The sequence below is a fragment of the Trichomycterus rosablanca genome, chromosome 7 (genome assembly GCF_030014385.1).
Source record: "Trichomycterus rosablanca isolate fTriRos1 chromosome 7, fTriRos1.hap1, whole genome shotgun sequence".
Lineage (NCBI taxonomy): Eukaryota > Metazoa > Chordata > Actinopteri > Siluriformes > Trichomycteridae > Trichomycterus > Trichomycterus rosablanca.
Genome location: NC_085994.1, coordinates 38,468,660 through 38,483,959, shown reverse-complemented (window position 1 = coordinate 38,483,959; position 15,300 = coordinate 38,468,660). Strand labels below are relative to the sequence as shown.

The window sequence follows — 15,300 nt, the reverse complement described above, 5'->3', positions numbered from 1 at the left end:
TGGACAGTGTGGGCACTACTACCTAAAAGTGCGTGGACAAAGTCAATACTGGAAACATCTAGGAGCAGCAACAACTCAGCTTTAGACTAGACAGGTTCATGATCATTTTCCGTCACTGAGCTTGAAGCTGCATCTAGAAGAACGTGGATCTGTTAACTATGGATGCTCAATTTCTGCGATCTAAAGCACTGAGGGAAGTGGTATAAAGCACAGCACTACAAGACTTTAACCAGTAAATGAAGCCAATCATGTGTATGTAGACTTCTGACTGGTCGGTAGCACCGTTGGGGATTCGAACCCTGGATATACACATACTAAAGTGTGTCCACACACTTTTAGATAATAGTGACCACACTTTTAGATAGTAGTGACCACACACTTTTAGGTTGTATTGTCCACACTTTTAGGTTGTAGTGTCCACACACTTTTAGGTAGTAGTGACCACACACTTTTAGATAGTAGTGACCACACACTTTTAGGTTGTATTGTCCACACACTTTTAGGTTGTAGTGTCCACACACTTTTAGGTAGTAGTGACCACACACTTTTAGATAGTAGTGACCACACACTTTTAGGTTGTAGTGTCCACACACTTTTAGGAAGTAGTGTCCACACACTTTTAGATAGTAGTGACCACACACTTTTAGATAGTAGTGACCACACACTTTTAGGTTGTAGTGTCCACACACTTTTAGGAAGTAGTGTCCACACACTTTTAGATAGTAGTGTCCACACACTTTTAGATAGTAGTGTCCACACTCTTTAAGGTAGTAGTGACCACACACTTTTAGGTAGTAGTGACCACACACTTTTAGATAGAACTGACCTGCACAGAACCCTGAATTTACACTGTTTATGTGACTTAACTGTATAACAATGGCCATACATGGAATGGAAGTGACTCCCTGCAGTCATGTTTCAAAATCTGGCTGGCATAGTAGTGTGTGTGTGTGTGTGTGGGGGGGAAGGGGGGGGTCTGTGTGTGTGTGTGTGTGTGTGTGTGTGTGTTACCTGAACCGTGTCCGTGGCTGAATCCTTCTGCAACAGCTGCAGTCCCAGGTTGGAGATTTCCTTCTTGATGCTGACCATGATGTCCGAATAATTCTCATATTTCTTCATCTGATTGGAAAGATTAGTGACGCTGTCTCTGATGAAGTCGTTCTCTCGGCTCAGATTCACCTTTATCGTCTGTAACAGATCATCAGCACACCGTCACTCTCACCATTTCACCCACATTCATCCATTCATCCCATCATCCTCTTCACATGAACACAGCATCTGGTCTTCTGTTCCAGCTGTCATTTATTTACTCCATGTGTTAACTCGTTCATTCTCTATGTGTTAACTCATTCATTATTCCATCTGTTCACTCATTCATTACTCCATCTATTCACTCATCCATTTACTCCACCTGTTCACTCATTCATCATTTAATCTGATCATTCATTCATTCTCCATGTATTCACTCATTCATTATTTAATCTGTTCACTCATTCATGATTCAATCTGTTCACTCATTCATTATTTAATCTGTTCACTCATTCATTATTTAATCTGATCATTCATTCTCCATGTATTCACTCTTTCATTATTTAATCTGTTCACTCATTCATGATTCAATCTGTTCACTCATTCATTATTTAATCTGTTCACTCATCCATTTACTCCACCTGTTCACTCATTCATTATTCAATCTGTTCACTCATTCATTACTCAATCTGTTCACTCATTTATTATTCAATTTGTTCACTCATTCATTACTCAATCTGTTCACTCATTCATTATTTAATCTGTTCACTCATTCATTACTCAATCTGTTCACTCATTCATTATTCCATCTGTTCACTCATTCATTACTCAATCTGATCATTGATTCATTCTCCATGTATTCACTCATTCATTATTTAATCTGTTCACTCATTCATGATTCAATCTCTTCACTCATTCATTATTTAATCTGTTCACTCATCCATTTACTCCACCTGTTCACTCATTCATTATTTAATCTGTTCACTCATTCATTATTCAATTTGTTCACTCATTCATGATTCAATCTGTTCACTCATTCATTATTTAATCTGTTCACTCATCCATTTACTCCACCTGTTCACTCATTCATTATTCAGTCTGTTCACTCATTCATTACTCAATCTGTTTACTCATTCATTATTCAATTTGTTCACTCATTCATTATTCAATCTGTTCACTCATTCATTATTTAATCTGTTCACTCATTAATTACTCAATCTGTTCACTCATTCATTATTTAATCTGTTCACTCATTCATTATTCAATTTGTTCACTCATTCATGATTCAATCTGTTCACTCATTCATTACTCAATCTGTTCACTCATTCATTATTCAATTTGTTCACTCATTCATTATTCAATCTGTTCACTCATTCATTATTTAATCTGTTCACTCATTAATTACTCAATCTGTTCACTCATTCATTATTTAATCTGTTCACTCATTCATTATTCAATTTGTTCACTCATTCATTATTCAGTCTGTTCACTCATTCATTACTCAATCTGTTTACTCATTCATTATTTAATCTGTTCACTCATTCATTACTCAATCTGTTCACTCATTCATTATTCAATCTGTTCACTCATTCATTACTCAATCTGTTCACTCATTCATTATTTAATCTGTTCACTCATTCATTACTCAATCTGTTCACTCATCCATTATTTAATCTGTTCACTCATTCATTACTCAATCTGTTCACTCATTCATTATTCAATTTGTTCACTCATTCATGATTCAATCTGTTCACTCATTCATTACTCAATCTGTTCACTCATTCATTATTCAATTTGTTCACTCATTCATTATTCAATCTGTTCACTCATTCATTATTTAATCTGTTCACTCATTAATTACTCAATCTGTTCACTCATTCATTATTTAATCTGTTCACTCATTCATTATTCAATTTGTTCACTCATTCATTATTCAGTCTGTTCACTCATTCATTACTCAATCTGTTTACTCATTCATTATTTAATCTGTTCACTCATTCATTACTCAATCTGTTCACTCATTCATTATTCAATCTGTTCACTCATTCATTACTCAATCTGTTCACTCATTCATTATTTAATCTGTTCACTCATTCATTACTCAATCTGTTCACTCATCCATTATTTAATCTGTTCACTCATTCATTACTCAATCTGTTCACTCATTCATTATTTAATCTGTTCACTCATTCATTACTCAATCTGTTCACTCATTCATTATTCAATCTGTTCACTCATTCATTACTCAATCTGTTCACTCATTCATTATTTAATCTGTTCACTCATTCATTACTCAATCTGTTCACTCATCCATTATTTAATCTGTTCACTCATTCATTACTCAATCTGTTCACTCATTCATTATTTAATCTGTTCACTCATTCATTACTCAATCTGTTCACTCATTCATTATTCAATTTGTTCACTCATTCATTATTCAATCTGTTCACTCATTCATTATTTAATCTGTTCACTCATTAATTACTCAATCTGTTCACTCATTCATTATTTAATCTGTTCACTCATTCATTATTCAATTTGTTCACTCATTCATTATTCAGTCTGTTCACTCATTCATTACTCAATCTGTTTACTCATTCATTATTTAATCTGTTCACTCATTCATTACTCAATCTGTTCACTCATTCATTATTCAATCTGTTCACTCATTCATTACTCAATCTGTTCACTCATTCATTATTTAATCTGTTCACTCATTCATTACTCAATCTGTTCACTCATTCATTATTCAATCTGTTCACTCATTCATTACTCAATCTGTTCACTCATTCATTATTCAATCTGTTCACATATTCATCATTCAACCTATTCACTCAATCATTAGTCCATCAGTTCATTCATTCATTATTCAATCTGTTCACTCATTCGTTATTCAATCAGTTCATTCATTCATTATTCCATCTGTTCACTCATTCATGATTCCTTCTGTTCACTCATTCATTACTTCATATGTTCACTTATTATTTAATCTGTTCACTCATTCATTTTTCTATCTGTCCACTCGACATTTACTCTTTTTGTTTACTCATTCATTATTCCATATATTCACTCATTCATTACTCTATCTGTTCACTCATTCATTATTTAATCTGTTCACTCGTTCATTATTTAATCTCTTCACAAATACTTTTGGTTCACTCATTCATTCCTCCAAATCTGCATGAATGACTCAGTTTATCAGCTGATCAACTCATTAAGCCACCTGTTAATTCATTCATTCATTCATTCATTCTTTCATTCATGTGTTCATTTCCTAATGTATTCATTCATTTATTGATTCCTGTTTTTTATTCACTCGTTCATCCAGCCAAGTTGTCGAGTTGCTCACCTCCTCCAGCGTGTTCATCTGCGCCACCACTTTATTCATGTAGGCGTGAACCTTCATCATATCCATACTGTACAGGGTCCCCTCCAACAGATCCACCATGGAGTGTAGCTACACACACACACACACACACACACACACGAGCTGTTATTGGAGCTGGTATTAATAATCCCACCTCTTTTACACACACATGAGTTCTGTAGAAACGCTTTATAAAAACATCCTGATGTGAGTTTTGGAGTCTCGGTGGGACACAGTGCAGGAAACATGAAGTCAAGATCTGGAACTCAAACCTGATGCACATGTTCCTCTTTATGGTGCCACGGCTTCACGCTCGGTCACCGAAACACCGGAGGGTCAAATAAAAAACACTGGTACAGCCACAACCGGCCTGAGGTTCTGCCCACACAAGCAATGGTGGTTTCCCTGAAAGTCAGGCTAGGAAATGTGTTCCCTGCTGGAAACATCTAGGAGCAGCAACAGCTCAGCTTTGGACCAGACAGGTTCATGATCATTTTGAGCTTGGATGATGGAAGATGGATGGTTTCTATGCCTGAGCTCTTTATCTGCAACGTAAAGCACTGGAGGAAGTGGTGTAAAGCACAGCACTACTGGACTCACAAAGACTTACAAATGCTGCATTTGACTATTATAGTGGCAACTGTGAAATGTGGCAGAGGAAGCATAATGGTCTTTGGGTGCCTGGATGATTTGGAAGATGGGAACCAGGACATCCATTTCATTTTGCACATTACGATCAAAAACTGCTAAAACAATCAGCTACTAGCTTCTAGAACATTCATGTAACCGTCCAGGGCTGAGCCAGCTTTATATTGTCACAGGATTAGAGGCTGGTGTACAAGGACAAAGCTACTGCTTTAAATTCTGCACTGGCTGTGCCTGATGGTGTGTGGTTGACGAGGGTTCCTCTGCTGGCCAGTCGAGGCACCTGAATGAGGCTCTCTATGAGTGTCCACTCACTGGTCGATGAAAATAAGTGACCAGAGACTAAACATGCATTAAAAGGGGTTTTGTGCAGCTCTCCTTGGTTATAGCAGGGAATTGGAAATGACCAAATTGGGTTGAAAAATGGGGAAAAGATGCAAAAATAAATAAATAAATAAATAAAATAAAGTGGTGGGCACCACGGTGGCTTGGTGGGTCGCCTCACAGCAAGAAGGTCCTGGGTTCGATTCCCAGGCGGGGCAGTCCAGGTCCTTTCTGTGCGGAGTTTGCATGTTCTCCCCGTGTCTGTGTGGGTTTCCTCCGGGAGCTCCGGTTTCCTCCCATAGTCCAAAAACATGTAGTCAGGTTAACTGGAGACACTGAATTGCCCTATAGGTGAAGGGGCGTGTATGTGGGTGCATGTATGTATGTGTATCTGCCCTGCGATGAACTGGTGCCCCGTCCAGGGTGTTACTGTGTGCCTTGCACCCATTAAAAAGCTGGGATAGGCTCCAGCACCCCCCAGCGACCCTAACTGGATAAGCGGTTAAGAAAGTGAGTGAGAGAATACAATGTGAAAACAATGTGAATGAAGCTGTTACCTTGAGAAGTTCAGGCGCTTGTTTCTTGAGTTTGTCCATCTTCCACAGGTTCTCACAGGGGTTGAGGGACGACGGCGGGGCCGTGCAAGAGCACTTACAGTCCGAGCCCGAGCTGACCGTCTCCACCGCGTAGAAATCGTCCACCTTCAGGGTGCCCTCGCGGAGCCTGGAGCAAGCGTCCACACTGAGGGGGCGCATCATGCACTTACAGCGGCAGTCTGAGCCCTCTGACGTCATCCTGACCGGCTCCAGATCGTTAAAGAGCTATGAGGATGAGGAAAACATCGTGATTAGAGGAGCTGGAACGGCCTGGGTTTACATCACGGGTCAGAAACCAGACCTCATCCCCACAGTTCTCACGGGGGAATCGTTTCTAATTTAGATAAAAACGTGTTTTTTATGCACCTGTAAGAAACGTGAATTTTTTTACAGGCACAGTCCATTACGTCTGTGTATAAGCTCGGTCGGTAGATAGCAGTGGTGGTGGGCTAGCGTAATACAGTAGATTGCTGCGCCAGCTGTACTGGTATTTGCGCTTATTTTACTACCTGTACAGTAATGTTGGGGTGGTCGCCCCCAAACTGAAGCGCTAGATGTGACCCCCAGAAGCTCAGAGGATGGTGAGAAAGAAAATTAGAGAACAGATATAATAACTAAAAAACTTAATAACTTAAGAAATCAATCAACTTGAACCTGAACCTGGGCCGTACTAGACTATAAGACACCAGAAAGACAAAAATAAAAGGAAAAATAAAAAAGCAAACAGAACGACATGAAAAGAAACGACAAGTCGCAACTCGACAACTGAAAGTGGATATTCCACTAGCACACCAGCACCGAGATTCTAAACTCCTCAGTTCAAAACTCCTCAGTGTTGCCTATATATCGATATATGCGATATATCTAATATGGCCATCTTCAACATTGTGTAAAAAGTAATATAAAATATATCGATATTTGCGATATACCGCCCAGCCCTAACGCCACTCATTCGATCTCTTCCACAACCCCAGATCTCCGTACTCACTTCAAACAAACCCAGATCTGATTATCTCTCATGATGTTCTTTCGGTGAACCTCAGAGCTTTCTGGAAACCATCAGACATCAGAGAGTTGGAGCAGAGTCCTGTAAGACCTTAGAGAAGATCTGAACCTGGTGTTAGTCTGTTTCAGAGGAATGCAGGCAGGTGCGAGCGCCATTCAGCTTTTTTTTCATCATGACGACGCTAACACACAAGCTTCAGCCGTGCCAGGAATCCCGTCTGCGGAGCTTTTCGAGGGAGCAGGCAAAGGGGATTCGGTAAATATTTTCCCTCCATCCGTCTGGTAAACACTGCGTAACTTACATGGTCACCAATCTGACATTTACCCTGGCACTGGCCTCGGAGCTGGCCTTGTGGGAACTGGAGATGTCTATAAATTCTCCACGCGGATTCGCATGTTCATCCACAGATCTAAACATCACGTAGAACAGCATCACACACTCCGTACTGATGTCTAAATCCCAAAATTGGGTTGGTATGAATGTTCAAAAAAACCTGGAGGAACCTAACCTCAGGGTGTAGATGCTCTTCTGAGGTTGTCATGATGAGATCCACATGCACTTTAAAGCCACGAGCTCCTTTTCTTTATCTTCACCACGTAACCCACTGACGACCGTGGCAGCAATAAAATCAGCGCTCGTAAAAATTTACGAGGTGTGAAGACCCACAGGTTAGACGGCCGGCACTTTGTTTTCAAGCTGGGAAAGTGGATGGATACAAGATGATGTCCTCTCGTCATTTTTCCCATGATCCACCAGATCTTTTGTCTGCTCGAGACCATCCACAAGGGACAGTGGACAATAAGTGTGTTTACATTCTGTTACGTGATTCCATAACGAAAAACATCTGGGACAGAAACCATCGGTCATCCAGTAATCAGATTTCTTCATAATTATACACTATAGGAGCAAAAGTATGTGGACACCAGACCAGGAACTTGTTGGACATCCCACTTCAAAACTATAGTTATTACTATTATTATTATATTATATAGTACTATTATCACTATTATAACTATATACTATATTATTACTATATATGGTTATTACTCTTTAATTTCCTTCTATCTGTTTGTCTGTCTGTCTATCTATCTAACTGTTTGTCTATCTACCTATCTGTCTGTCTGTCTATTTATCTGTCTGTCTGTCTATCTATCTATCTATCTATCTATCTATCTATCTATCTATCTATCTATCTATCTATCTATCTATCTATCTATCTATCTATCTATCTATCTATCTGTTTCTGTGACAATTTGTGGTCATTCAGACATAAAAAAAATCATATGTTAGTTCAGCCACTAATGTTGGACCAGCTGGACACGAGGTCCTGAGTCTCTCTTAACACTCCAGTTCATCGTGACAGTGTTTAATAGGGTTGAGGTCAGGGTTCTGTGCAGGCAGCTGGAGTTACTTCACCCATCAAACCCGTCAAAGCTCTTTGTTTAGAGACAAAAGTCTTTATGGATTCTTCTAATGATACGTCCAGGTGTTTCAGCCACACCCACTGTGTTTAAAATCCGGCATATACAAATTATTTCATGCTCCTAACTTTGTGTAAACAGTGAGGTTTGGAACTCCAGTGGCCTGCACAGATCCACCTTATTGTCATTAAAAACTTTGGGATGAATTGGAAGGTCAGTTGCAAGCTGTGAGAGTCTGGTCTCACAAATCCAATTTTGATTGTTGTGAAAAGCCTTTCCAGAAGAGTGGAGACTGTTACAGCTGCAAAGGAGGAGGGAAAATCATGTTCAGGCAAGTCAAACTACATTGTTAACGATCAGCGGTGCTGAATAATCCAACAATCGTGCTAAATTAGGTGCGATGGTCAGATGGATTCTAATGCTGTGCAGTGATTCATCATCCGTCCCCTCGGAAACAGATCCACTGTTCATTTGTGGGATTTGAACCCAAGCACTAGTGCAAAATCTTAATCAGTACAACAACTGACCCACAGCAACACCTTATGACATGCACGCAAACATGTGGGTGACGACGTGGCACTTATGAGATCAGGCGGATGAAAACACGTGTCTCGAAGCATGTTGGCTCCGATATCAGGTTCTTACAGCGGAGGATCTCGGCCCGTAATCGGTTCCACGTGCGGCCCGGTTCGGATCTTCAGCCCTAAATCTCGATAAAGGAAGATGACAGCGTTTCAACTGACGGATATGAGGTCGTGCCAGTCACACGTACTAGATCATATCATCCAAACCCAGTGGCATGAATCAGCTAAACTGATACATGCACAGATTCAAGATTCGCTCAGTACTGCGGTATTTATTTATTTATTAAATCCTTTACACACCTTCTAATTAATGAATTTATGTATTTTAACCACAGTAATTCCTAACAGGTGTAATAAATCAATTATATAATGGAAATTATAAACTTCCAACTTTACAGCAGCAGTTTAGGGAATGATCTTTTCTTGTTCCAGCATGACAAGCTCTATAGAGACATGAAGAAAAACTCAGTTTAAAAACTCCAGACCTCAGTCCCACTAAACTAGAACATTAACTGAGAGCCAGGCTTTCTTGACCAACATTAGTGCCTTATCACAGAGTTCAGGAAACTCTGTAGTATAGTAGGAATCTTCAGTCACACCCACTGACCTCTGCAACTCATTCCAAGAATGACTTGGTGTTCACGTAGCCATTCTCGTTCACTGACTTAATTTAGTACCATGACCTGACCTAAGCAGCGTGGTTGGATAATACCTACAGATATACCTATTGGATATACATGCACATCTGGATATTATAAAACTATTCTAATTCTAAACTGAAACGTTATATGCTGAAATAATACTTGAATCATTACATTTGCATATCAGAATATGTTTGTTACGTTAATGTGCTGCTGTTGAGACATTAAGGCTATAAAATACAACAAAACAAAACAAAAATTAAAACAGAGCAGCGTTTCCCAACATTGGGTTGAAGACTCCCCGAGGGTTTCCGGAAATGAAGATGGAGTCGAGGAGATGTTTTACAAAACCACTGATGTGGAGCTCTAGGCAAAAAAAGCATGGCTAATTTTATTATATCTATTTATTTACGCTCAGATTCTGTGGGTAATTCACCTATTTACCTACAGAACTGCAGCGGAAGAAAATCCTAAGCAAAAATGTTTGAGCCCTAAAATGAGGTCACAAAGGTTAATAAAAATCCTCCAGGTTTAGAGGCTGAATATTTTTTCAAGGCACTGAATGTCACGCCTGGGACACCTACATCAGGGATGTCCAAACTATGTCCTGTTACAATTTTTAAAATGGCCTTTTTTCTATTTATTTATGCATTTTCTCCCATTTTCTCCCAATTTATCGTGGTCAGTCTGTCTTCCACTGCTGGGGAATCCCTGATTGCAGGTGGGTATACTGCTGCTCACGCCTTCTCTGACCGGCACCCAGCCCTCAGCAGAACCCTCCTTCATCCATGCATTCTGCACAGGCACCTCTCTATCTGCTAATCAGGGTCCTTACACAGCATTTGAAGACCCCGCCAACGTAGTCCGGTCATCCCGCCCTAGCAGAAACGTGTCTGCTGCAGGCACTGCCAATCATGCCCGCTAGATGGCGCCCAGCCGACCGGTGGCAAGGCCGAGTTTCGAACTGAGGAGTTTAGAATCTCGGCCCCGTGTTTGCATATTTTTACTGGCCACCAACAAGAAAAATGTGGACACCCCTGATCTAGAGAAGAACACAGAAGCTTTATCAAGTTTATCAGTCTCTCATTAAGCTGGATTAAACCTGCGCATGTTTCACGGCGGGTTAATCCTCCGACTCTCAGCGTGGCTCAGCGAGAACTCGAGAGGTCGGCGGAAGAGGAAGAGATTAACGCCGCCGTGGTGCCGCCGTGTAGCCGCTATGTGAGAAGGGCACGTGTATAAAAGAGTCAGTGTGTCAGGAATCCAGCCGCTCCGCCAAACCCACATTATTCTTCTCCAGCCAGCACAAAAGAGCCCCTGTTTATCACAAGCTAATAAATAAGAGAGCGCGCTAACATTCACACACACGACATGTTCGGCCTTGTGGGCTCTGACAAGGGCTTCACTTGTTATCAGGGAGAAACGAGTCAGTGTCGGGATCGTCTGGGTCACGTGGATGAATTGGAATCCCTGATAAGCGTTTCAGATAAACAGCTCTACCTTTCATCTACACTGTATGGACAAAAGTACTTAACATGTGTATTAATTCAATAATGCAGCAACAGTTTAGGGAAGGCCCTTTCCTGTTCCAGCTCTATAAAGACATGAAGAAAAGCACAGAGCCCTGACCTCAGCTCCACTCAACGGCTTTGGGATGAATTGGAACATCAACTGAGGCTGTCTTCTCTTTCCAACATCAATACCCAGTCATACAAATACTGTCATCTTTTGACTAAATGGGCCCGAATTCCCACAGACACACTTCAAAGTCTTGCGAGAAGCATTCTCACATAGCGCTCACTTTATTTTAATATCATTTGTTTTTGAAATGTGATGTCCAACTATTTTTGGCCATATAGTGAAAGTCAAGTATAATAAGCTGCTATCAGTTCCCAGCCATATGAATGCTCTTTTGACTGAATGGGCACAAATGCCCACAGACATACTGCAAAGTCTTGTGAGAAGCCTTCTTATAGCTGAAAAGATCACACAGCGGTCACTCTGTTTTAATAGCATTTGTTTTTGAAATGTGATGCCCCAACAATGATCAGCTGTCTAAATACTTTTGGCCATATAGTGTAGCATACCTAATTACGGCTTCATTGTTATGAGATTTGCGGTGGATTTAGTCCCAGTAAAAAACACGCATAGCCTCTCATAGCCTTAATAACACTAATTATCAGCTGCTATCAGATGTCCTAAAGCTCATCTTGTGACTAAATGGGCACAAATTCCCACAGACACACATGTGAGAAGCCTGGAATTCGAGGGAACTGGGGGTATAGAAAGAGAAATACATTTTTAGGATATCTTACACCCTCTGTGAGTGTGTAAAAGGTCCTGACGGTTCCACCGCAGGTCACACAAACAATCGCATTTGTTTCCTGAATCTGTTTCCTCACCTGCCGCTCACCGTACCGAAATACCTCCTGACTGGACCACACAGAGACGTGAGAGGAACACGAGCGTTCGACGACAGGTTCTGCAAACGTGCGCTGCTCAAAATGCCAGTTGGGCCGACAGCTCGGTTATTTAAGTTCTGCGCTGATGAGGAGCAAAACGGTTCTGGTTTGTGATGCATTGTTTTCAGTGTTTGTTTATAAAGTCAGGTCCGGAAGGGCGGCACGGTGGCTCGGTGGGTAGCACTGTCGCCTCACAGCAAGAAGGTCCTGGGTTCGATTCCCAGGTGGGGCGGTCCGGGTCCTTTCTGTGTGGAGTTTGCATGTTCTCACGTGTATGTGTGGGTTTCCTACAGGAGCTCCGGTTTCCTTCCACAGTACAAAGATGTCCAAGTGAGGTGAATTGGAGATACAAAATTTTCCATGACTGTGTTTGATGAATCCTGTGGATCCAGTCACTACGTGTCCTGTCAGGAATGTAACCAAAGTGTAAAATCCTAATAAATAAATAAACAGATCCGGAAGACTTGGCACCCTTGAGAAATCAAAAATTCGACCTCAGTGAACGATTAGGTCAGTAAATGTGTAAACATGTAAGTTGTTTTGCACTGCGATGGATCAGCGCCCTGTCCTGGGTGTATTCCTGTCCCGCGGCCAGTGTTTGGGTGTCCGCCATGACCCTGACCGTAATAAACCGAGGCTCCCTGAACATAACCACAGTTTCATAATAAATCGCAAAACCCACACAGTAACTGCAGCGCTTTGTAAGCCTAGTCTTCAAAACAGAGGACACCACTCCACTCACACTGACCCACAGACAGCACAAAGCATTAGTCCTGAGGTGTGAATTAGCACGGACTAGATTAGCACCGACTTGTGGATTTCGGGGGTACACCACAACATTCCTGCTCAAACTGTTGTGTGTGTTGCGGCTCCGTCTCTGTCTGCGCTCTCACTGGAGTCGGACGACGAGTTCTGATAAGCTGGTACAGTGGGTGCCACGAAGCAACATGTAATCTGAGGACCTGGGTTTGATCTCTACATCCTGCAGATCGGATCGGTGATCATTTATTGTGACCTACACCGATCAGGAATAACAAAACAGCACTGCAACTGAGATGCTCTGTGTATTCTGACACCTCTCTATCAGAACCAGCTTTAACCTATTCAGCAATTTGAGCTACAGTAGCTCGTCTGTTAGATCGGACCACACGGGCCAGCCTTCGCTCATCACTCCCAGTTGATGTTCCAGTTCATACTAAGGCTGAGGTCAGGGATCTGTGCAGGTCTTTAAAATGAGCTTTCTTCACATCTTACAGAGCTAGCTTTGCACACAGGAGGCCTTCCCTAAACTGTTGCTGCTAAGTTGTAAGCATGTCATTTTCGTTCTACATTGATCAGCCATAACATTAAAACCACCTCCTTGTTTCAACACTCACTGTCCATTTTATCAGCTCCACTTACCATATAGAAGCACTTTGTAGTTCTACAATTACTGACTGTAGTCCATCTGTTTCTCTGCATGCTTTGTTAGCCCCTTTTTATGCTGTTCTTCAATGGTCAGGACCCCCACAGGACCACTACAGAGCAGGTATTATTCAGGTGGTGGATCATTCTCAGCACTGCAGTGACACTGACATGGTGGTGGTGTGTTAGTGTGTGTTGTGCTGGTATGAGTGGATCAGATACAGCAGCGCTGCTGGAGTTTTTCACACCTCACTGTCACTGCTGGACTGAGAATAGTCCACCAACCAAAAATATCCAGCCAACAGCGCCCCGTGGGCAGCGTCCTGTGACCACCGATGAAGGTCTAGAACAGGGGTGTCAAACTCACGGCCCGCGGGCCAGATCCGGCCCGCCACGTCATTTTATGTGGCCCGCGAGAGGTTTAACGACTGTACGATTGTTGTGATGGTTCGAGTCGTTACAGAGACGCGCTTATAATTTAACGGGACTCCTGCGCCTTTAAGAGACAACCGTGACATCGTAGTCATGGCAACTAACTTTAACCTTCGCTAAGAAGCTATGTGACTTTTACGGCAAAGAGAACGCGAAGTAGCATAGTCAGTAATGTAAACAATAATAAATAAATACAGATAATTATCTTGCAGTAGAATACCCAAGCATCGTCTGTAAGTAGTGGCGTTTATATTCTCAGTTGTTAGTAAATGTTTAGTGAGTATATCACTGCGTTTTAGTTACAAACTTACCGTCATTAAATACTGTTGTTACGTTACTATAGCAATTAGTATCTTTACACAAAATGCTAACTCGTTAGCGCTATTTTATGTTTGGTTAAATCTCATATTGTACCAGATGTAACACTCGACTACAGCTGTGTGCTTGTACTGTATTTATTGTTTGTATTTTTACTTCATTCTGGTGCACACAGTGTATCACACAGCTGGCGAGCAAATAAACCGACTGTATTCTGAAGAGAGCTGTCTGTCTGTCTGTCTGTCTGTCTGTCTAGCTGAGAAAGGGGGATAAACTATTAGTGAGGGCAGAATGATTGTCTTAAAAATACACTGTAAAATCCTAAACAAACTGCATCTTTCAAAATGCATGCTGATTTTGTGACCTGCAAAGTGACACAGCCCGCCAGTAGATGATGTTACACATATTTACACATGATCCTAAAATGTACAAGAAGATAAGTAAGAAAATTAAGCATAAGGAGGAAATTTAATGAAAGTGAAAACAAGTTTGTGCTTCAGGAAGAGAAACCGGTGCGTCTCTTGTGTTACGAGGCCGTGTCTGTGGTAAAGTAGAACAATATAAATGCAGAATTCAGCCTCCAAGAAAAACAGCAATGTGACTGCAATCACAGCAGGATACGTTACAATCGGCCCTTTGAGGGCCACAATAATGCTGATGTGGCCCTCGGTGAAAATGAGTTTGACACCCCTGCTCTAGAAGATGACCGACACAATCAGCAGCAATAGATGAGCGATCGTCTCTGACTTTACATCTACAAGGTGGACCAATTAGGAAGGAGTGTCTAATAGAGTCAACAGTGAGTGGACACGGTATTTAAAAACTCCAGCAGCGCTGCTGTGTCTGATCCACTCACACCAGCACAACACACACTAACACACCAGCACCATGTCAGTGTCACTGCAGTGCTGAGAATGATCCACCACCTAAATAATACCTGCTCTGTGGTGGTCCTGTGGGGGTCCTGACCATTGAAGAACAGAATAAAAGCAGGTTAAAAAAGTATGTAGAGAAACAGATGGACTACAGTCAGTAATTGTAGAACTACAAAGTGCTTCTATATGGTAAGTG

At 41.4% G+C, this 15,300-nt stretch overlaps 1 protein-coding gene across 1 annotated transcript in view; it reads right to left on the bottom strand.

The window, feature by feature from the left end:
* olfml2a (olfactomedin-like 2A) overlaps nt 1–15,300 on the bottom strand; it is a 36,635-nt gene that overhangs the window by 6,405 nt on the left and 14,930 nt on the right. The window contains exons 2-4 of the mRNA XM_062999481.1: nt 5,923–6,186; nt 4,379–4,486; nt 1,012–1,188 (exon numbers count right to left, since the gene is read on the bottom strand). Coding sequence (XP_062855551.1) covers nt 1,012–1,188; nt 4,379–4,486; nt 5,923–6,186 — 549 coding nt within the window. The remainder of the gene's footprint in view (nt 1–1,011; nt 1,189–4,378; nt 4,487–5,922; nt 6,187–15,300) is intronic.